General features: G+C 37.8%; 1 protein-coding gene across 11 annotated transcripts in view; it reads left to right on the top strand.

The window, feature by feature from the left end:
* The window catches only part of NBEAL1 (neurobeachin like 1), a 92,116-nt gene that overhangs the window by 22,549 nt on the left and 47,132 nt on the right, over positions 1-22,435 (top strand). For 6 of the 11 annotated variants that reach the window (XR_003923750.2, XM_041124577.1, XM_041124576.1 and 3 more), the window contains 13 exons: positions 2,521-2,682; positions 4,050-4,131; positions 4,323-4,450; positions 6,488-6,570; positions 8,876-8,961; positions 10,505-10,811; positions 11,789-11,895; positions 15,405-15,491; positions 16,941-17,024; positions 18,538-18,636; positions 18,741-19,321; positions 21,453-21,585; positions 22,217-22,336. Coding sequence is in view for 10 of the 11 variants with exons in the window: in XM_041124577.1 (XP_040980511.1) it covers positions 2,521-2,682; positions 4,050-4,131; positions 4,323-4,450; positions 6,488-6,570; positions 8,876-8,961; positions 10,505-10,811; positions 11,789-11,895; positions 15,405-15,491; positions 16,941-17,024; positions 18,538-18,636; positions 18,741-19,321; positions 21,453-21,585; positions 22,217-22,336 (2,059 nt within the window). In the remaining variant the exon portion in view is untranslated. Of the gene's footprint in view, positions 1-2,520; positions 2,683-4,049; positions 4,132-4,322; positions 4,451-6,487; positions 6,571-8,875; positions 8,962-10,504; positions 10,812-11,788; positions 11,896-15,404; positions 15,492-16,940; positions 17,025-18,537; positions 18,637-18,740; positions 19,322-21,452; positions 21,586-22,216; positions 22,337-22,435 lie in introns of those variants that run through there. The other 5 variants (XM_041124579.1, XM_030016491.2, XM_041124581.1 and 2 more) reach the window with 4 other exon arrangements.

Below are 22,435 nucleotides of genomic sequence, written 5' to 3'. Positions count from 1 at the left end.
ATTACATGGTTGCATGGTTGTTGAAAAGTAAAACCTAGTTTTCTACAGCACTTTTTTCCGAAGTGCTTAGCACTGGCAGAGGAGAGGTTGAAAGCCCCTGTGTGTGGGTTTGAGCTGTAATAGGTGAATACAATTTAGAGACTAATTAAACTTCCTTTCAGACACCTGAGATGGCAGTTTATATAGCTGTATAACCGTGTTAATATAATGCAAGGAAATTATAAATAAAAAGAACCCAAATATGTCAAGGTCTTCCTCATGTTTTTGAGGTGGGGTACCAGCAGTCAAATAAGAATGTCAGTTAAGGTATGATTTTTGAGATTTTTTTTTTTTTTTTTTTTCCTTCCTTTTGGAATACTTAGTTTACCCAGATAGTCTTGTTGGGGAGAAATTGATACTACATGTCCACAAATTTAACTTCTAGATTTTTGTGGTGATATAGTAATAATTTGCTCTGGGGTGAAAAGAAGTTTGATTATTTATAAGTATTTATATACTCTATAGTATATTCAGTTTGAGTAATCCCGATTAGTATTTCTTGTGCCAGTCTTGCATAAGGCAGTAAATTCTGATGGGTTGTGCAATAGCACAGACGGGCAGCTACTGCAGAGAAAACATTCTTTGGGACACGAGGCATGAAGGGTATGCTGTTTGCTCTCGTGTAAAGCATTTTATGATCTTACTGAGAAAGACTTGTTGGCCATTTTAGGGAAATTACTTCTGGTTATATTATTTCAGCTGTGAAAAATTATGGTATTCCTAATACAGAGATGGTGAATTATTGGATTATGGGGAGCCGTGCTTATAGTCCCAGAGGGTATGGATCTGCTGGCATCTTGAGGGGTGAAGCTGCTACCTCAGAAATTAAAATTTCTTGGCAGTTGTGTTGGAAAAAAGCAGTTGCGCTCTGTTTTGTGGTTAGTGTCTCTATCAGTTTAGAGCCTAGGCCCTATAAAATTTGTGTTAAAACTTCCTGAATCCCAGGATCTGAAAAGCAAATTGCACAACTCTGTGAAGAGGCAAGGAAATGAATGGTATTTGGTCATCTGTATATGTATAGGTGACACTTGTTTCCTAGGATGTGGGAGCTTGCTGTCACTTGTACCTGTCTAGTTGTGTTACTAAATTGGGTCTCAGTTTTACGCTTCTATGTAGGCTTCCTTTTCAACTTTAGAAACTAAGCAATGTATTGTTCCCCATTTCCCTCAAATAATCAGTATCACAGTGTTTAGTGTCAGTCATTGCATTTCTCCACACTTTTTGATGCTTATTCTTGCACAGATGTACGTATGCAAGTATTATACCAGTGAGTTTTTGAGCTAGCTGAATTTTTTTGGTTGTAATTTCCCCCCGGCTTTGTCCATGTTGAAGGCTTTTGTAAGCTGTAAGGCTCTTGCTTGTGTCTTCCTGTGTAGAGTTCATAGAGAATGTCACAGAGTAAACAGCTGATGCCAAAGGCAAATGCTCTTTAGCATGTGCAACAGTGGATAAACAGTCTTCATCCCAGAGAATGTTCTAAAACGTTTCTATATTTCTATACTGCTGCTGAAATGGGTTTCTATATGGCTGTTCCTGGAGCACTGGCTTAGCTACTGGTTTTATTTTTGAATTTTTTTTCTTTTCTTCTTTTGGTTCTCACTAGTGTGTTTCTAAAAATGTTTCAGTTTAGCAAAAACAGTAGGGAAGAGCACCTAATGTTCTTCAGAGCCATGTCTGGCCTTGGTAGAGTTGTTACATTTAACACCAACACAACAGTCTTTTTTTTGTCTCCTAAAAAGAATTAGATAGCAGAAAAAACCCTATTTGCTGGGTTAATGATATCCAGAAACTAGTAAGGATGGGTCAGCTTTTCATGCAAAATCAGTGTGGCAAGAATCAGATGGATTTTTGAGAGCTCCCTCTCTTGCACATACAGACCCTTATTTTCAAGTCTTTCTTTGTTTAATCTTACTGTGAACAGCTTTCTTTTTGTATTTAATCTTGTTTTGTATGGTTTTTTGTAATTCATGTAAGACAGACATGACGTTCACTGTGGGTGAATACCAGCTGGGCTTCAATAACTATTTAATAATTGGCATCTCATTTATTTGGACACTTTTAATATTCAGTAGAAAGTTGAAAATGTGTTCCTTGTGGTTTAGTTTTCATGTTACATTCCATTGTGGCCATCCCTTTCCTTATTTAGGGATTTCCCAGGCCACCTGTTTACCTGCTGAAGATCATGCAATTTCTCTGTGGCAGTGAAGGCAGATCATTGCATGGAGGAGCATTTAGGAATCCACTTAATGAATTTTTAACACTTTTTTTTTTCAATGCATTTCATTGCTGGGGAAAAGGAAGCTCAAGCTGGCATATTGCTACCAGGCATTTCTTTGTGGTTCATTAGAAAGTATTTGTGAGCCATTAGTTCAGTAACCTCTCCTACAGAGGTTTATTGGAACACTACATGAGCACATTGAAATCGATTGGTAACATGTCATTTGCATGATTAACAGTTTTGTGTGTGTTTTTTCTCGTTAGGGTGGATGACATTCCTCCAGGAATATCACTGCTTCCAGATAACATTCTTCAGGTCCTCAGGCTCCAGCTGCTACAGTGTGTCCAGAAAATGTCAGATGGACTAGAAGAGCAGCAGCAGGCTCTGTCACTTTTACTTGTGAAATTCTTTATCATCCTTTGCAGGTATTTGTTCTGAGTGCTACCTCAGCAAGGCTATTGATTTGTTTAAGAAATCTTGATGCAGCCTATAAATACAGATTCTAATGATGCATAGAATGTGATTTGACACTTTTCAGTAGAAACAGAGAAATGCCACTTATCACAATCTTCAAAATAACAGAAGAGGGAATAAGAGAGAGAGGGGAGCAATGCAGTCATCTTAGCAATAATGTTTGCCATGAGAAATTGAATAGAAGAGGATTAGACACTAAATTCCTTTTAATTATGTAAGATATATCTATGGGAATTCAAGATACGGTGTACCTGGTATAAGAAATACTTTAAAAAGAAAAGGCACGCTCTAACAAGTGTTGAATAGGAAATAACTGAAGAGGGAATTGTGCAGGAAGAACTGTTTCATGTTCTTAACATGCTTATAATTCCATAAACAGCTTAGGAAACTGACTTATTACACTATTAATGCAACAGGCTTCTTTCTGAAACTTATGCCTTATTTTGTCCTTATTTTGTAATTCTGTTGAAGCAGGTCAATAAACTGCTTTTAGGGATCTATTCCTCACTATTTCTTCAGTCTTCTGTTGTAAACTGCATTAAGGGAGGAAGGAAATAAAATATAATAGGGAATCTCCTTTTCTGAGGAGTATTTGAAGAGCTTTTTTTGAATTCTTTGGTTCTTCTTACCCCTGAAACAGTACAAAGGGCTGTAGGGCAGTGTTTAAAGTATCCTGGAATATTAAATATAAGCTGAGTAGATGGTGGTAATGTGTTCTGAATTACAAACTGTTGTCAGTCTTATTTAATTGCTGAAAAGTTCTCCTTATGTCATCACTTAGGTATCTGATCTTTGTGACGTCCTTTAGACTGAAAAATAACGTGTGCATGCTATATCTTTGTTGCTGTTGATTTATTTATGTTCTAAAATAATTATTAGACGTTTGTTTTCCTTGGGAGAATTTAAAGTGAATAAATGCTTCTAGATAATATGTTTGCTAAAGTTTTGGAAAGTGTATGCACTAGTAATGTGGGAGAAGTGGAAGTTACTGTCTTTGTTATCAGATGCCATTTCTGAGCTTTTATTTAGAGTGTCCTGGGAATCTGCTTAACCTCTGAAACCCCAAATTCCAGATAGAATTGGCCTACAGCAGAGTGTCTGGGACCTTCTTTTCCTTCCTGTTAGAAGAAAACTTGTGAGCTCTGTTACTGTGACAGAAATAAACATTTGAGTATATGCAGTCTTTTGGAGTATTTTTGAAGTGCTGATACACTTTTGTATGATTATAGACAGAATGAATGCTAAAACAAACATCGTTTGAACTAGCCTCCAATGGTACACTGTGTACATTTCTGTGGTTTTTATGTTGTCTTCATAGAAATTTGGCTAATGTGGAGGAGATTGGGATGTGTTCATACATTAACCATGTTATCACCATGACTACGTTATACATTCAACAGGTATGTGGTTAACAATTCTCATCTGTTATTTTTGCCATCCGATACTTCCTGCTCCTGCTTATGTGATCTGCTTTTTCAATAATAGTGTTGTGTGGGGACCAATTTGTGGGCTCAGAACTGTTCTGGAGGAGATCAAGATTGATTTTCAACTTCTAGAAATCTTCTGACCACAGCTTTCTTTTTTTCCTCAGTTAAAAACCAAAACAAAAGAAAAAGAAGTGGCAGATCAGAGCCCCATAGAAGAATTTGTGAGACATGCATTGGCTTTTTGTGAAAGTCTCTACGATCCATATCGAAACTGGAGGCAGCGAATTGCAGGGTATGTGTGGACTAGGACAGGATTATAAATACTGTGGTTTATGATAACTTTAGATAAACAATATGTAATGTTTGACAGAACTACTGCTGTGTGATGTCAAACTAAAATAAAAAGTAGTTACATGTATGTTCTTCAGCTGTTGCATTTTACAGCTGTTAGAATTGATAGCCTTGAGCACTCGATACTGTGTTTTAGTTTTTTCCCTGAAGATACGCTCTTTAGAATAGCATTAATGAAATAGTTTTTCTCCAAAATTAACATAATGAAGCAGGCGTGCTTGAAACTGAACGTCATTGCCACCAAAGTTGTCAGAGTACTAATATATCCTGTTCCATTTAGTGGAAAGCTGAGCTGTGAGGCTTTTTGAAAGGTGGGAAGTGTAGAGAGCCAGGAAATAGGCTTTCTGAGATGCTTAATTTCTGTCATTCTAGGCACAGGCCCTGTTCTTTGAAACTGCTAGTGATTCACTTTATCTGCTATATCTGGCTTTTCAGAGACCTCTTATAAATTTCTGTGAGATCTTTTTAATGTACAATTCTCCCTTATCGGCCCCAGATTAATTACGGTAATGTTAAATGTACACAGTCTTTTATAGTTAATGTGTTTTTCTGCTGTGTGTACAAGGGCTGAAGTTGTTTGCTCCTTGCTGCCATCATTCACAGCTGCTTTTCCTTTAGGTCCTCAGTTTTATTTCCATCATTTATTTTGACATGCATCAAGTATTGGACCTGTGCATGTAAATAACTAAGGGCATAGAGGGATTGTATCTCATGTTACCTAGTCTTATAAAACCTCAGGTCCATTCTCACAGCATGCATTCTGTAGAGCTAGCACTGCATTTGTGCTAGCTCTGTGACTTGGATTTGTGTAGCAAGTCACTTGTCTGACTCCATGCAAACAGTGGGGATAATGTGAGCTGTGTGCCTTGGCTGCTGGGGTTTCTTTGTAGCTTGAAACCTGCAGTATGCCATAATACTGCATGGACTGCAGGTTTCATGAGGCTTTTGTGGAAACAAAAGGTAGTATTCTCAATAACAGCTTGAATCATTGTGCACAAAGTTTTAAGGAGCATGTAAGGATCACAACTTCTGGGATATTTGTGCAACATGAGAATTCCCCTTTTCTAGGACAGAGTGTGAATTGACACCAGTTCTCACATATGGCCTGCTAGTGTACTGCTAAGGTATTTTCAGATTTAGTGTAGGTAATGCCAGCACATCTCATGGGATCTTAGGTAGATTATAAGTACTCAAAATCAGTGAATTTACAAGCAATGAAGGTGGAGAATTTGGCAAGGAATCAATATAATCACACCACAGAAAAGTGTTATGCTTTCTGAAACTGGGTATGATTGAAATACCTTTTTAAAATTATAATATGTTTACTGGCAGTCTAGAAGTTAAAACAGAATTAAATTTGAGGATATACTAAGTGGTGTTTTGTTGCAACTGACCAGCATGAAGGTCCTTTAATTGCTTTCTCCTTTCAAAAACTGGCTGATTTTTCTAAACTGGTGGAACAAGGAAGCCAAAAAGAATGGGGTAGGCAGACCTGGTTGAATTAGGGCAAAAGAAGTTATTGAAGATAACAGTATAGATATGTTGCATCTTTGAAAAGATGTTTATAAGTGTATCAGTAGAAATATTTCCCTTTAATTCGATGGTGTCCCACCCCCCATAATGAACCCATAATAATGTTCTGTGCCCATTTCAAATTGCATGGTTAAGAAATTTGGTAGTCTAGCTGGTGGCTTAGTTACAGTACGCAAGGACTAAATAACATATTGTGGCATTTTTTAATTTATTCTTTAACTAAACCATATTGTAAAAAGATAAGGTATTTTTAGGAGCAGAACAGTAAATATGGGATTAGCTGTGACTCTTCACAGCTGATTTCAGGATGAAATACTACTTTACTATTTTTTTGATCCTGTAGGCAAAAGATAACTCCTGATTTTTGGCAGTTTTCTATTATGAAGTCATAAACAAAGGTATCCTATCTAATTTCTTTGGTGTATCTTTTTTAATGTAATTGCAGACGTTTCCTTAGTACAGTTGAAAAGAGCAGACAGAAGTATAAACCAGCTTCCCTCACTGTTGAGTTTGTCCCTTTCTTTTACCGTAAGTATTATCAACAGCATGTTTAAAAATACTCATCTTTGGAGGAGTGAACTTAGTGATTCCAAGGTCCTTTCCCCTAAAAATGCCTGATAAATGTAAAGGCCCCTTACTTGCTTTCTGAGGCTGAATGAAGTGGGTTGCTTTGTTTGCTTGTTTTTTGCTCTGAGCATCACCATCTTACCATTCTTACTCATCTTTGAAAGCCTGTTTTTTTTCAGACTTTTTTTCAGTGCCTAACATGGTTTAATAGGATTGATTCTGCGAATTGCCAACCTTCCCATTTATTAGGGTACATACAGTGATTGCATGTAAGATCCCTGTAACAACTGTAATGATAACTTGCATGGAAAAATAATCTTAGGAAAGTGTTCATGCATTTTTGTCTCTGAATATGATTTAATGTACAGAAAGAAGGAAACTCTGTGCCATCCAACTAGCAAATGCTCCTTGGACTGCAGTTTGGGAAACTGCTCTGTTTTGTCTCTGTTTAAGTCATTAAATATCATGATGGCTACTTTGGAATTCATGTGTTCTTACCATTACAGATTGGCTGTGTGGAAAAGAAGGATTTATGGGGCCATGTTCTGTACTTAAATCTTGGGAAGGTGGGATGCCCAAATAGTTTGCCAGTTTAGCACACCAAAGTGCTAGTGCCAACAGAATTGAAGCAGCAGGAATATGCTGGAGGGATGAGGGTGTGAGTGAAATCAGCCCTTTTTGCAGCTCTTAACTCAGCTTTAATTGAAAATAAAAAAGGAGGGTTCTATTCTGAGACTGGTAGCATTTATGAATTTGGTTTCTCTAGGTTTCAGTCACATAATCCTCCCGTTCCTTGAGATTTCCTCTCTGTGTGCATAAAATAGGCTAGCTGCCAAAAAGACCCAAGAGCTGATGCCAGTAAAATGCCATTATCTTTGTGCCAGAGCACTGGGAACCCACTCTACAGGCTGCTACTGAGGAGTGTCATCTGCAGGTTCTCTCCTCCCCATTCAGTGCATTGCACTCTGGTTCCCCCTAAATCCCTTAAATATTATATATTGTGAGTGAGTGACAAGTATACTAATTAGCTGGCAGATACTCATCTGCTGCTTGGCTAACTGGCAGGGAAGACAGAAAAAGAAATTGTTGAGCATGTGCTTTAGATGTTGGGCCATGGCAGCACTAATTTGAGGCTTTTTTGGTCTACCCAGTCTAATGATTGATTCACAATCTGCTAGGTACTGTTCTTTTTGAATTTGTCTGAGGTTTCCCTGAAAGATTCAGAGGCTATAAGTCAAGGGAATGGTGGGACTAGCAGACTAACAGTGCTATCATCTAAGCTTTGTTTCCTTTGAGGACCAGATTTAAAAAATAGCTGTGCAATTTTCTTTTTAAAACAGGCTTATACATTCAGTATAAAGTCAGAAATCTTACTTGCCAGTAATTGGTAATTGTCTTAAAGGTTATATTATTATTATTTTAATGAAGATAAAATTCTTGCTTTTTCAGTTTCTATTGTTTGTTTAAAATCTCAGTTTTTACAAACCCAAGTCGTCATCAGTTCTATCCCATAAAGTTATTGGCATATTTATGATGGTTAATTCCAGATAAAATAATCCTTTGTAGTTTGTTGCAGCTACTTTGAGTCTAGTGTTATTGCTATAACAACAATGTCCAGGTTGTATATATTGCTAAGAAGAGTTCCTGAGGCTGTTTGTGACTAATTTATATCAGATATGGCATGAAAAGAGATGTAGCATAATTGTCTTTAAAGAGACTACTGCTAGAAGGGTTAGACCTGCACAGGCTTCCCTGGGAAGTTTGGCTTAAAGGGAGCAAGCTCAGGGACTGTTTTTCTGAGCCACCTGCACTGCATATGGCATTAGATTTTCTGTGCCAAAATTGCTCTAACTTTTGTCATGCTTACTAACTGCTTGAGTGTTAGCATGTCCTTCTCATTAGTATGGACAAAATGCACTCATTTTACATTATGGATCAGATCAACAGTTGTTGTACGCCTATAGTTCTGTGAGCCTGCATGAGAAGTATTATGCAAGCTAAAGGTCTGGCCCTGTGTATTCCTGATAAATGTGGTCTTGTCATGTTACTTTGATAATGCCAGAATTGATGTGTTTGTGTCTGATATTTGTGAAAGAAAGTGGAGATTATATAGTTGAAAATTTTTTAAAATTTTCATGATGCCAGGGAGTAGAAGGGCTTTTTTTTATTATTTAAACTTGTTGGTGGGTTTTTTGAGAGGAAAAACTTTGTATAATTTATATGACCAAAGTAAGGAATCCTCCTCCTTTTAATTTACTCCAATCAGAATGCTTTCAAGAAAGTGAACATCTCAAGGAAAGCCTAAAATGTTGCCTGCTACATCTCTTTGGAGCTATTGTGGCTGGTGGTCAGGTAAGGATATTCTAAACTCTTCAGCTGCTGAAGCCTCCAAACACCTGTTCATTGTTTAAGGCTTATAAATACCCCATAACCCATAAATGAGAAGAATTTAATATTGACTATGAATTGTTTGTTTGTCTTATGAAGTTTGGGGTCATTCTGTGCAATAGTATTTAAATGCTAAAAGCTAGGCCCTGCTGTCTAATAACAGTAGAAATTTACTGTCTACAATAACTACACATTCATATGAACTTTTTGTAATATTTTCATATCATAAAGAAAAAATATGGGTAACTAGATTAGGAGTTTCCACCTGCAAAGATGTAAGTTTTGTATCAACACATAAAATTAATCTAGCTTATTTGCTGGTGCTGGAAGTAAGCTGTTTCAGTAAGAGGCACAGGGCCTTTATAGCCTGGGAGCTGTTTAAAGTCTTTGAAAGAATGTGAGGAAAAGAGGATGTTCATCATCAGCAAAGCCAACACCCACTCTCTTGGCTGACTTCTGTAATGTGCTACTTAGTCTGGTCACAAGCAAAAGTTATTTCTGATGATCCAGAAGACAGTGTTTTTAAATGTTGTCACGGAGCAGTAAAGCCAGGCACTGCTCCACCAGGGAAGGCAAGCTGAGACTGAGCACGGTGAGCGGGCAGGCAGAGGCAGTTGACCTCACTGGTAAAAGGAGAAGTCTCACTGTACCTGAACAAGGTGATCAGAGCAGCTCTGGTGGTAGTAACCAGGATCAACCAGCCCAGATCACTAGACAGGTCTGTAGTGATGAAGCCTGAGATCAAGCCAGGAAGTCTGGTCAGCACATCAGAGTTGGGGTTTGGTCTAGTGATGGGAGCTAGGGTCAGTCAAGAGTCCAGTGGTTGCCAGGCCCATCCATAGTGATGAGGCAGGTCTAAGGTCAAGCTAGGCAGTCAAGTCAGTGGGTCAGGTTCAAGACAGTCCCTGGCCAGGCACGGGCATGGCTGCAGTGTAGCTCAGGCAGGTAAAAGGTTGAGAGCCGCAGATTGAATGCAGCTCCCTAGAGAAGGCAGGGAGTCCCTGACAAGGCTTCTCAAAGCTCTCTGCAAGGCTGGGCACCTGCCCCAGATTTAAGGTGGCCCTGAGCCTATGCAGTCAGACCCCCAGAAAGAGAGGTGAGGGAAATGCATTCAGGGCCAAGACAAATGTTTGCTAATTATTATGTTCTTTTCAAAAATTTTAAAGTATCATGAATCTCATGATCTAAAATAAAAGTTCAAGTGAAGGTTTACTTAGAATTAGCAGTTTATCAAGGCTACCTTATAAGAATCTTAAAACATGCATTTAAACTATATTTCCTTTTCATTATAAGCATTCTCTTTGAAAAAGAAAGTCTAGTTAAGTGAACAGGATGGGATGCATTTCAGAATGTTTTGTATTTTTCTAACAATTACAGGGCATTAAGAGACATAATAATGCATGTCGCCTGATTCAGATAACTCAGAAACTGCTTGTTTGAAGAGGTTTGATTTTATTTATGTATTTATTATTTTCTCCTTAATCACTTTTTCCCCCATGGGTTTCAGAGGAATGCTCTTCAAGCAGTATCTCCTGCCACCATGGAGGTCTTAATGCGTGTTTTAGCAGACTGTGACAACTGGGATGACAGGAACCCTGAGGAAGTGAGCAGGAAGGCAGAGCTGACTCTGAAGTGCCTGACAGAAGTTGTCCACATCCTTCTAACCAGCAGTTCTGACCAGCGGCAAGTGGAGACGAGTACAATATTGGAGAACTATTTCAAGTTGCTTAATTCAGACCATTCAGCTTTACCTAATCCAATGCGATGCAGACAGTGGGAGAGCAGGTTCATAGCACTACAGATCCAAATGCTGAGTGAGTACCCAATTGTGCAGTTCCTTTAAATATGTCTTGATAATAGTGAAGCAAGTAATGATTGAACCATGATAGTAATACAACTGAATATTCTACCAAAAAATGTTCACTTCGCTAAGCAATTGAAAATTTTCAAACATTTCTTCATTGACATTACTTTAGATGTATTGTTGTTTAATCGTTCACTACAAAAAAACCCTGAAGAAACCATATTGAATTGCTACCATTTAACCTGAGCATCAAGGTTCATGGTCTGCCAGTCTCCATTACAAAAAAACCCCAAAACCAAATACTTTTGTTAGGCAACAGCTGACACTCATCAGCACCTTAATAATTGCAGAATAAGATGGGTCTGTAATGAAATACCCATGTGGTGGCTGTTTTGTGATAGTTCACTTTCCAAATGGCATTATTGTAAACATTGGCCTAAAGTGATGGTCTGAAACAGTTGGGTTTAAGTCATTGGATGAGAATTGAGGTTTTGGAGGTTTTTCCACTTTGATGTTCAGAACGGGAAATACAAATAAAGGTATCTCTTTTCCCAAACTTCCAAGAAAACTGAGGCATGGTACTGAGATGATGAAGAATGCTTACAGTACAAGGCTGCTGTAGAATGCAGAGTAATTGCTTGATGAGGAAGCAAGTGTTTGTGTGCTTTAAATAAAAGGCATGCTGGTTATGTACGCACAAATGGTGATGACTTTAAACAGAGCCCCAAAGCAATCAAAGATATTCGGTAGCTGAATCTCTCTCCAGATATGGTAGGTTATGTGATAATTTTTACAACATCGAAATGTTTAGCTTAAGGCCTGGTGCTCTGTGCTTAAAATGCACATCATTCTTGATCAAAGAATTCACAGCATATAGTTTGTTGTATCACTTTTTTCCCCACGTTTATTATGTAATGTGCAGAAAAAATGCTTGATGGATTTGGGAAGTGTTTTGTCTTTGATGCCAGTTCTGTTTTGATTTTATAGATACCATCACAGCCATGTTAGACTGCACAGATAGGCCTGTTTTGCAGGCAATTTTCCTTAACAGTAACTGCTTTGAGCATCTCATTCGACTGTTGCAGAACTGCAAGGTAAACTTTCTCTTATCAGGATGTTTTTAACAAAACCTGTCTTGTAATATTGCAGGTATATTAATTTCCTTTATATCCTCCTTCTGAATTAGATGTGATTTTATAGTGTCTACATACTGGAAGTAAAACTTCAGATCGGTTAGAGCCACTAATGCCACGAAAGATCTGAAAGATCCAAGTTACTCCAAAAGCTTTCTTTATTCCTAATGAAGTAGAGGTATTTCTTGTCTGTCTTGTAGCAATAAGCAATTAATGCTTATTTTGAGTCCTGAGCAAAATACCTTTACAGACCCCGCTCAGTCTCTAAAATCTGTTAAGGTTGTTACTGGAATCAATCCCTGCCCCTTCCTTTCTGGTTGGGGGGGTGGGGTGGGTGGTGTTTGTTTGGTTGTTTTTTTATGTTCTGTCACTGGATTGCTAGGAAGTCACTTACAACTGCTGCCAGGTGGAGGTTTGAATTCTTATTTCAGAGGCATGTTGTTCCATTTAAAAAAACCTTGCTGGTATGCCTTTTTAAGTGTTTCAAAATATTTGAGTCTTGTGTAGCTGATGTAAAACATGAGCTCAAGCTGTTACCAAAGTTCTTCAATTGTTCTTTTCCTTCTACATAGGATTTAGTGTTTACGTAGGTTTTGTGTGTTCACCTCAATCCTAGATGGTCATAATTTGCAAGCTAGTGGCTTTCTCTGATTGCTTTGTAGATTTCATTTTTCCCTGTGCAAAAGAACATAGATATGATGTAACTCTGTGGAATATTTTATTTCTCTTTTTGTGATGTGTTGGTGGCGTAGCTATTTTGAGCTCTTCTAATGCTAGCTAATTTAATACTAGCTACAGTATGCAATTTGATTCAAATCCATTTAGATTTTGGATTAGAACATATTTCAGTGCAGTGATATATTAAAAATAAATGTTTGGATTATGTCTTAACTGTAGTTTTAATCAGTGGCAGAATGCCAACTGACTTGAAGTGTCTTGAATAGTGTTTTTAGTTTATCTCTTCCTGAAAAGATGTTTTTTGACCTTTCTGTTCTCCTCCTCTGTTTGGGAATCTGTGCATATTTTTGTACTGACCTTGTATTCCGTAAGAAATTTCTTTTTCAGTTTCTTCTTAAATCATCAAGTAGTGTGATGTTTACCTGTTCATGGAGACTCTAGCTGTGTTCCTGCTCTCATATAAACAAGGAGTGGAATTTGAGAAAGCAGGAACAGCTACTCTATTTTTGCAGCTTGCTCCTTTTAATTTTTATTCTGCCTGTATGTATGTCGTAAGATATACTCTTTTGAGGTTTTTTTCTTGTGATGCAGTCTCACATGTTACTGTGATTGATTGGATATCAGTGCTGCCAGTTTGCTACATAGTGGGTTTTTTTAACCTTTCACAGTCAGAATACTCCTAAGGATGAGAAGCAGGGAGAGGGTGGAAGCTGTGAAGGTGCTGTATATTTGTATTTTCCAATATACTGTATCTCCATTCTTTTTCAAAGCCAAATAGCAAAGATTAATTTAGCTGTGGATTTAGGATTTCTCCTTATTAGCTGGGGGTGGAGACGCTATTTCTAGATCTTTTTTCTTTACCTATGAAAATCTTGCTACTGGATTCACCAGAAAGCTGTGTAAAGTGCATTCTGCAGATAGCGAGAGAGTCCATACATATATCTGAAACTCAGGAAGCTATTGGATCTTCAGAAAATTTGAAGTGTAGGAAATTTCCATGGAAAGGAGGGGTAAATAAAATCCATACCACTATTTCTGCTATAGCTATCCCAGATAACTCAGGATATTCAAGGCCATAGTTCTAGACATACTTCCTAGTCATTTGCAGTTCAATAATCTTCTAAAATTTAAATCTTTTTTTCATATTTGCTGGTTTTAGGGCTTATGGGCAAACTGTTTTCCCTTAAGTATGCTCTGGGGTTAGAGATCTGCACAAAAGCTTTTCAAAACTGCTTGGTTAAGTTTTGATGATCTGAATGTTGCTTTTTGCCTGTGACATCTGAAAAGAGGGACTGTACTTTAGAGGTATCAGGAGGTGCTTATTCTATACTGAGAGTCATTTAACAAGCTGCTTTGTCGGTCCTGAATCTTTTCTCATCTATTAAACTCTCTTAGAGGTCAGACTTTGAACAAAGCACAAAGACCACTAGCAGTATGCCTGGTTAAAAAAAATTATTTTCTGAACAGCTTTTAAATGAAAGAATTAAAACTTAAAACCATATGGGCATTGTAATAAAAATCTGTTATTCCATTTTACATGTATTATCAGAATTGAAGTAACCCATATGAAAAATTTGATGGGTTTTTTTTTTGCATGTCTGCATTTGTTTGTTTAATGTTCTTATTTCCACTTGTTAATGTTATAACCCTCTGAGGCATATTATAGTTACTGTGCTGCTCTTGACTGTGATGTACCTTTCAAAATGACCTGTGTTTCTAACTATGTGCTTTCACACCTATGTAAGTCAAAGTAATATCTTGAGTGTTGTCCTTCTGTTTGCCTGAATTTATGGAAGTTGATTTCTCAGGTTGTTCCTCTCAGGTTGTTCCTCTTCAGAGAGACTACACAGCAGAAAAGACAAATGCTTGATTTTTACCCATTAAAGTGTTGTGTGTCCGTCCGCCCCCCCCCCCCCCCCCCCCCCCCCTCTCTCTTTTAAGGGACTTTTAAAACATTTTGGTCAGGGATTTTTTTTTAACACCTCAGTAGAATCTAAAAACAGAGGGTGATAAATTTTAGTCCTGATTAGGTTGCAGCTAAGCTTTGTACACAAAGTGACTGCAATCAACTAAGAATTTGGGTGAGCTTTAAACTTGCAAATTCAGGAACTGACTAGGAATCTAGCTATTATACACAGAGTAGTTTCTTAGCTGAAGATGCAGTATAGGTATATGTTTGGTTTAAAGCTATTTACAACCTGTCTGATTCTTAGGTGATGGCAGAGATATTTTACCCTTCTTCCTGTCCTAAAGACTATGTGCCCCAGAAATTCTGCTGCTGTTGCTATTTGAAGATTAAAATATTCTGTCTAGATATCTTCAGCCTTCATCTAGGATGAAACATAAGTGGAAAATGGTGAAACATCTGTATCATCCATTTCTTTGCTAATGTCCCACTGTTGTCTTTATTTTTTACAAGTACGTTTTTGAGAACCTCCTGTCATGTTGCATATTGGAAATGAAATCACAGTTGCTAAGCCAGTGACCAGTATAAATTCCAGATAGATCCGTTTCCTTGTCTCAGCAATTACATATTTTCATTTAATTCTTGGGGGTGGGTGGGTAAAAAGTGATTACTATTTAGCAAAAATACAGTGTAATCTTCAGTATTGTAAGAATTAACAGAGGACTAATATTAAGGGAGGATTGTGTCTCACTGGTGTGAGAACTCTTCCCCCCCCCCCTTTTTTTTTTTTCTTTGTATGTGAAATCCAAGGCAGCCTCCACAGGTTTGGCTGCAGGTAACTGTTTAATGCAATTATTTCCATTATTCTTGTCTCTGTTTCTAACAGCTGTTTTTAAATGCTAACAATAAAGTGGCAGACAAGAGTGAGAAAGACCTTGCCAACAAATTACTGACAGAAATGAATGAGGACCAGGTACCTACCTAACCTGTATTTTGCTTCAGTTGAAGTCAAGACACAATCACAGGAAAATTGATTCCTGTGCTTCACCTTAACCATCCTCTTTAAGCCTTCTGCAGCAAGATGATGTGTTGCTGCACACATCAGTATTTCCTGTCTCTGGAAAATAATTTTTCTGAATAACAGATTAAATTCAACCTCAGTTTTATTAATCTGCTTCAAATTGCAGATATTTGCAATAGATTGAGCCTCAGTTATGCTTCTTTTAAGGAAAAGGTGAAGTACATGAATGGAATCCAAATAAATTCTATCAACCTGGTGGTGATTCCCCCCCCGCTTTCCTCTCTTTTTGCTTCTTTGTCTCAGCACTGTGGTGTTTTGGATTCTGGGGCCTTGTTTGTGAATCTCAATGGTTGTATTTGATGTCCTGATTCTTTGCTTGTCATCAAGAACAGATGTTCACAAAACAATGGACAGGCTGAATCAGGGAGGTAGGAATAGCCTGTTGCTTTAATTTGCCGAAAATATTGTGGAAAATTTCAAATGCAAATTGTTGTTGTATTAATTTTATAGTAGAATGATTTGTTCTGATTAAAAATGTAAAGAAATGCTAAATACAAGGTATGGTAATCTACAAATTGTGATTCTAACTAATAGCTTTGGCTTTTTTAGAAACTCAGCGTGACACTCTAACCGCATGTGAATGTTTCTTCACATCTAACATCATCTTCTGATTCTTGACATTTCATTTTCAAAATATGTCCGATATGCATATAATATTTCAGAAATGACAAAACAGAGTATGTTTGTTTGCACAGTTTTGCTAATTATGTTTACTGATGGATACGAAGTAGTGCTCTAATGCTTATGTCCTTAAAACCACCACAGAAATATCAATATAAACAAGAATTATAGGAAAAAAAAAACCAACTCAAAAGGCAACTTAAATTGGAAAAAGGAGATGTTGATCAGTGCGATGAGGCTATGGGTGAGGTAGCCACCTTACTGTGCTGGTGTGACTTCTCTCTTACAATTTATTTGTGTGTGTGTGTGTGTGTTGTAGGGACTTGGATGGAAAAGAAAACACTTTATATGAACTGCAGGTGCCTGATTGTCCAGCAGCACACACACACATACTGCAAGAGGTTTCCTAATTTGTTTTCCTCCCTCCCTCTTGAGGTTGTCCATTAGACGCATGAGGAAAACCTGTTTGTCCATCAGAATATTTGAAGTGCAAAGTGTGTTGTGAATGCTTCTCTCCTCTTGAAGTATGTGGCTAGTTGTCTACTGTTATGTAATTCCTTGTAGGCCATGGGATTATGAAGTCTTGACTGGTGGGGAGATGGTTTTTGACGCATGTTAGCAAACTCTTGGTTTACCTCCTGGCAGGAGGGCACAGTATAGATCTTGGAGCTGAACTGTCCTTGCACATTTGTATATAACTTGTGTACCTGCTACTTTCAGGTGTTTCAGGGACACCTAGACTGCTTGGCAGTATCAACCATTCAAGCCCTCACAGCAGTAATGCACAAGTCTCCAGCTGCTAAGGTAACAGTATATATGCAGAGGTCTGTTTGCAGTAGGCTTCTTGATCTTGTTTCCAGTTAGTGTTTTTCATCACAGTATCTTGATGAATCTTGCTAATGAAGATGACCAGATTGTAGTCATGCTTTCCTGCCAGATAGGAGTAGCTGATTAGCATCCTTTTATATGTGTCTAATGGCTGGACACCGAGCCATCTTTCTATTAATTGGAAGATCAGAGTGTTAATGGCAGTTGGAACCTTTGTAAAGAAAGTACATTGTTACTTGTCCCATGAATATGTGGGGTGGAATTAATGGATATTTGCAGGAATTTTCAGGCAGGAGTTTGTCTTGTAGTTTTATCATGGCTTTAAACTAACCCAGGACGGTATTGCTGTCCAAATGGTGGTCTTGCTGTTCCCCTGCCCTTCCTTTGTAGTTATTCTTGTGGTTTGATAAATGGATAGGTTGTGGTTAGTTTGTGAACCTGACTGGAAGCTAAGCCCACAGAAAAACAGTGTATTTATTCTTAGATTGCTGAGTTCATTAGATTCACCCCATGGTTGAATGATTCTGTAGTCTTGGCACAGGGAAGGGGATGTGGCTGCACAGTGGAGGCTAAAGGAAGAGTGGGAGTCATCTGATTTGGTTGCTACTTGCAGTACAGTCTGAGTGAGAAATGGCAGGGTCAGTTATGCTCCTCCAGAGCATTACTCGGAGTGCTTATTTCTCCACTGACTCTGGAAAGCCTGGGAAGAGTTGTATGTTGGAGGTGGGGATTGGCTGTGATTCACAAAGGGTCAGTAAAGTTTTCAATTGTACTTCCACTGCAACATACATATTTTTTCTTTCCCTATTTACCTAAGCAATCATCTCACTTCTGCTGACAGATTCATCCTTAAAAAAAAAAAAAAAAAAAAGTAAGTCTTCATTTCAGTGCAGAATACAGCTGGGAGAAGAGTATCCATCCGTATGATGTGTTGGCTGTTTGGCTGTTTACTAACTAAACCACAAATGGATGCTACAGTTTGGATTTTGCTGCTTGATTATTTTTTTTCCTTCATGTAAAATCAATTAGTTTTTTTGAAAAACTTCCTTGGAACACTCTTCTAATTTTTGAAGTGTTTAGAATGGGTGGTTTTTAATCAAGCTGGTGTAGGAAAATCTTTCATTCAAAAATTCATATCTGAATATCTCTAATTCTCAATGTAATAGTTTCATGCTATAGTTTGCATTAAAAAATGAAGCTATTAGTATTTTGTGACAGGATTAACATTTTGATTGTATCAAAGCAATTACCTTCTATAGGTAATTATTAAAATACAACTTTGATCTTTTATTTGTTTTATCTGCATGCTGCAGTGAGATCTCTCTCATCTGCAGCATGCTAGAGATAGCACAACGGACAGCCTGTAAAACATTATTCTTGCATTCTAATTATTTTGTGTCTAATATTGTGTTAAAATAGAACCTGCTGCAGTAGATGAGCTATTTTTGTCCATTTTATTTGTTAGTGAGACTGGGATTTTTATCCTCAGGAGGTCTTCAAGGAGAGGATTGGTTATGCACACATATATGAGGTACTAAAATCGCTGGGTCAACCCTCACGGGAATTGCTGGAAGAACTTATGAATATGGTGAGATGTGCTTGCTTTGAATGCTAGAATGCTTACATCTTTTCAACAGTACTTCTAGCCGTATTTTATTGTATTTCACGTCTGAGTTCTCTGCTGTTTTTCAGGCTGTTGAAGGTGACCACATGGCTGTTGGGATACTAGGCATTAGTAATGTCCAGCCCTTATTGCTGCTTATCCAGTGGCTTCCAGAACTAGAATCACATGACCTGCAGATTTTCATCTCAAATTGGTTGAGGCGAATCTGTTGCATTAACAGACAGAGTCGTGCCACTTGTGTCAATGCGAACATGGTTATCCGTATCATTGAGACACTAAATTCCCATTCCGCGCTCCATTGTACTTGTGCAGAGAACCTGATTGCCCTTCTGGGCTCTTTGGGGAGCCAGTCAATGGGCTCAGAAGAACTGCTTCAACTAATACGGCTCCTGAGGACTGATGAACCAAAACGAGCTCACCCTTATGTTGTTCCAGTGATGCGAGCCATTCTAGCAATGGCCCGGAAGCAGGGCATGGCTAGTGCCTTGCAATATTTCAACTTGTACCACAGCATGGCCGGAATTGCTGTTCCATCAATTCATAAGTGGCCAGGTTCTGCATTTTCCTTCAACGCTTGGCTCTGCCTTGACCAGGACCGGGTGGACCCTAGCATGAGTAGCAAAAGTGGCAAGAGGAAGCAACTCTATAGGTACAGTTACTATAACTACTTCAACAGCACAAATCTAGGTCATCTATTCCCTGCGGCATATGGTACCCTATGACATATGGTACTCTGCTTATCTTCATAGAATGCAATATTTAGTGCTTAGTTTGTGAAAGGGAGCAATTTCATCTGTCACCAGAGCCAGGCTGTGTTACAGAAATAAGCATGTAGTTTCTCAGTTATAATGCTTTCCTGTCTACAGTTTCAATATCCATAACTCCAAATTGTGTTAAGGTTCATAGCTTAAACAAACAAAGCAACATTAAAAAAAACCAACCAGCCCCCCCAAAACCCCACCCCCAAACTGATCAGGCTTCCCACTGTTTTCTGTAAAGGTAATGAAATCTGTTTTCTATATGAGAGCACAATGAAAAGGACACCTTCATTTGCTTAAATACTAGACATTGACATGGATGGTTCTTGGTATAACTTAACTTTCTGGGTACTAACGTTCAGCAGCAAACAAAATGCAGAATGGGGGAATAGTAGTTAAAGCATCTCTCACTCCCTTCAGTCCATTTTACTGCACTGCAGTTTCAGGGAAAATGTTGAAGAATGCAATTCTAGTCATAACAGAATTAGTATTTTCCAAACCCCTGTGTCTTAGAGTGTTACTTCTGTTTATTAATAACAATGGTGGCAGGTGGAGACCCCCTGGATTTCTGTAGCTACCCTGTGTATTTGTATAGCACAGCCCTGATGAAGAGTGCCACCTGATGAACTGCCACAATGCTGTTCCCAGAGTTTGTCAGTGTGTCCCACTAAAGATCTTAAGTAGACTGTAGTTCTAGAAAACTGGGGTGGAATTGCACTACAAGTAAAAAAGCTGCCATTCGTTTTCAGTGTGATGATATTATACCAATAACTGACTGGTTTTCTATCATTTTATGTACAATTCTGAAGACCTTATTCTGGTTCTGGGAAGTTGAAACAGTAGTGTATTGAAATTAATACAAAAAAGAGGAAACGTTTAAAATTTCAGTTTCAGCTTGAAATGTTAAGCACACAGCTGAATTAAAATCATTAAAATTTGATCTAGCTGCTATGTTTAACAGTGTTCAATAGATGTAAGCTGTCTTACAATTGAGGTTGTCTATAATATTCATGCTCTTTGTGTGTATTTGTGTTCTATATTGATAGATGCACATATTTGATAGTACAGTAGTTAATGCATCCACTTGGAATAATGGTGCCTAAGGGTGTGTAGCAGGTTTTGGTAGCAGGTCACAATTTTATATAAAATTTTTTGTACTGAAGTGCTTAAAAAAAGAAAGGTTTCTCAAGACAAACCTGTGCTTGCAGGGCTTATTTATAGCTAGCTGCTTACAGCTGATTTTCTTCATTATATGAGTGAAATAAGATATCTAAGAATTACTACATTTACATTTTGCACTAAGATAAGGTTCTTGCTGATAGATCATCATCGATAAAAGAAATCATGGATGACCTTTATTGTCTCATCAAACAGTTCTAATGCAGATTTGTGTATAAAATTAAAGATTGAACTTTCTGCATTTTCTAGACGAGTCATTCCATGTGCTGTTTTGGTCTTTAAAATAAATAAAATCTCTGTATGCAACGCTATGATGTGAAACAAGGGAAATGGAGAAAACTTAACTACTAACTGTAACAGTAATGTCACGAATCTGCATGCAATATTGACAGCTTTACCAGGGGCTGACAGACACAATTTAATTGATAGAAAACAGCACAGGTTGCAGGCCAGTCTCTTCTTTATTACAATATTGTAGCTTCCAGAGACTGCACCGGGCAGGACTTTGTAATAGAACCAGCTTAAGCTGTGTGGATCAAACTGAAGCTTTACTTGTTGAGACCGAGGTTATGTTTTCATCTAAAAGATGGTTGGCTACAAGCTGCTTTGAGAGCTTTGTGGATCACCTTTGGCCTGCATGTCCTGTGCCTTGGGGTCCCTTCCTTGAGGCAGTTCATCTTGGGTTTTTTGGAACAAGAGTAACAGTCAGTCAAGTAGTAAATAATGGACCAGCGACAGACGGCTTCAGTTGGTTCTCTCCTTAATGAATGTACTGTTAGGTGATTTCCAGTGGTTCTCATGAAGTAAGTCCTTGATTGCGTGTTTTGTTGTCTTTTTCTGTAGCTTTTTTACAGGAAGTGGTATGGGTTTTGAAGCATTTATTACATACTCTGGGGTATTGGTGGTTGCAGTTTGCACGAAGAGGGAATATGCAACAGTCATGCTGCCTGACCATTGTTTTTTTGACTCTCTCTGGGTAAGATCTGATACTGAAAAACACTTTGTTTAGTATAGTACTGTTAGCTCAGAAGTAAAAGTTTTTTGGTTTGGTTTTTTTTTTTTTTTGGTTGTTTTACAAATGGTCTATTTTATCATATTTAAATAATTAATTGCATAAGAACAGATCTTATCTCAGTTAATGCAAGCAATTTCCATGTAGATTAGTGGTTGATTGAGCTAAATTATGCCTATGTTATTAGGCATTTGTAATTGATAGGCTGGTTACAGCATTGTGCTTAGTTTTTTTTTTTTTTTTTAACGTGCAGATTTTTTTATATTAAATTATAACAAGAGTAAGTGGCTGTGGTGCTATGTGAGTGAATAAAATGTGCTCCTGTGTTTCTGCCTTGCTCTTTTCTATTCCCATACTTAAAGAGTGATGTGCATTATCATGAGAGCTGTATCTCTTTCCCTTCAAAAACCTGTTTACATGTGAACTACTTAAAATGGAAGCAGCTGATAGGTGGTCTTATCTTCTTATTGATGCTTTGGATTTATTTTCTTAAGTGGTTTCTTCACCAGATTAGTTGAGATGAAGTAAAGTATTTCCATACAGTCATTTCACTGCTTTTTAATAATGACTTAATTATGTTATATTGCTTAATCAGCACAACGTAACTATTGTTCACATGCCTGGAAAGAGGCCCTTTGGTCAGAGCCTTGTGTACATCTACGTTAATGGACAGCAGAAGGTCTCTGCCCCACTTCGATTCCCTGCCATGAATGAAGTAAGTTTACTTTCTGAGTCATACCCCTGTTGTGATGAGCTTTCATAGAACAATGAGAATACAATTGGCTTTTTTAATTTGGAAATTGTGTGAGAGTTT

The sequence above is a fragment of the Aquila chrysaetos genome, chromosome 6 (genome assembly GCF_900496995.4).
Source record: "Aquila chrysaetos chrysaetos chromosome 6, bAquChr1.4, whole genome shotgun sequence".
NCBI classification, from domain to species: Eukaryota; Metazoa; Chordata; class Aves; order Accipitriformes; family Accipitridae; genus Aquila; species Aquila chrysaetos.
This window is presented reverse-complemented; position numbering and strand designations above follow the sequence as displayed.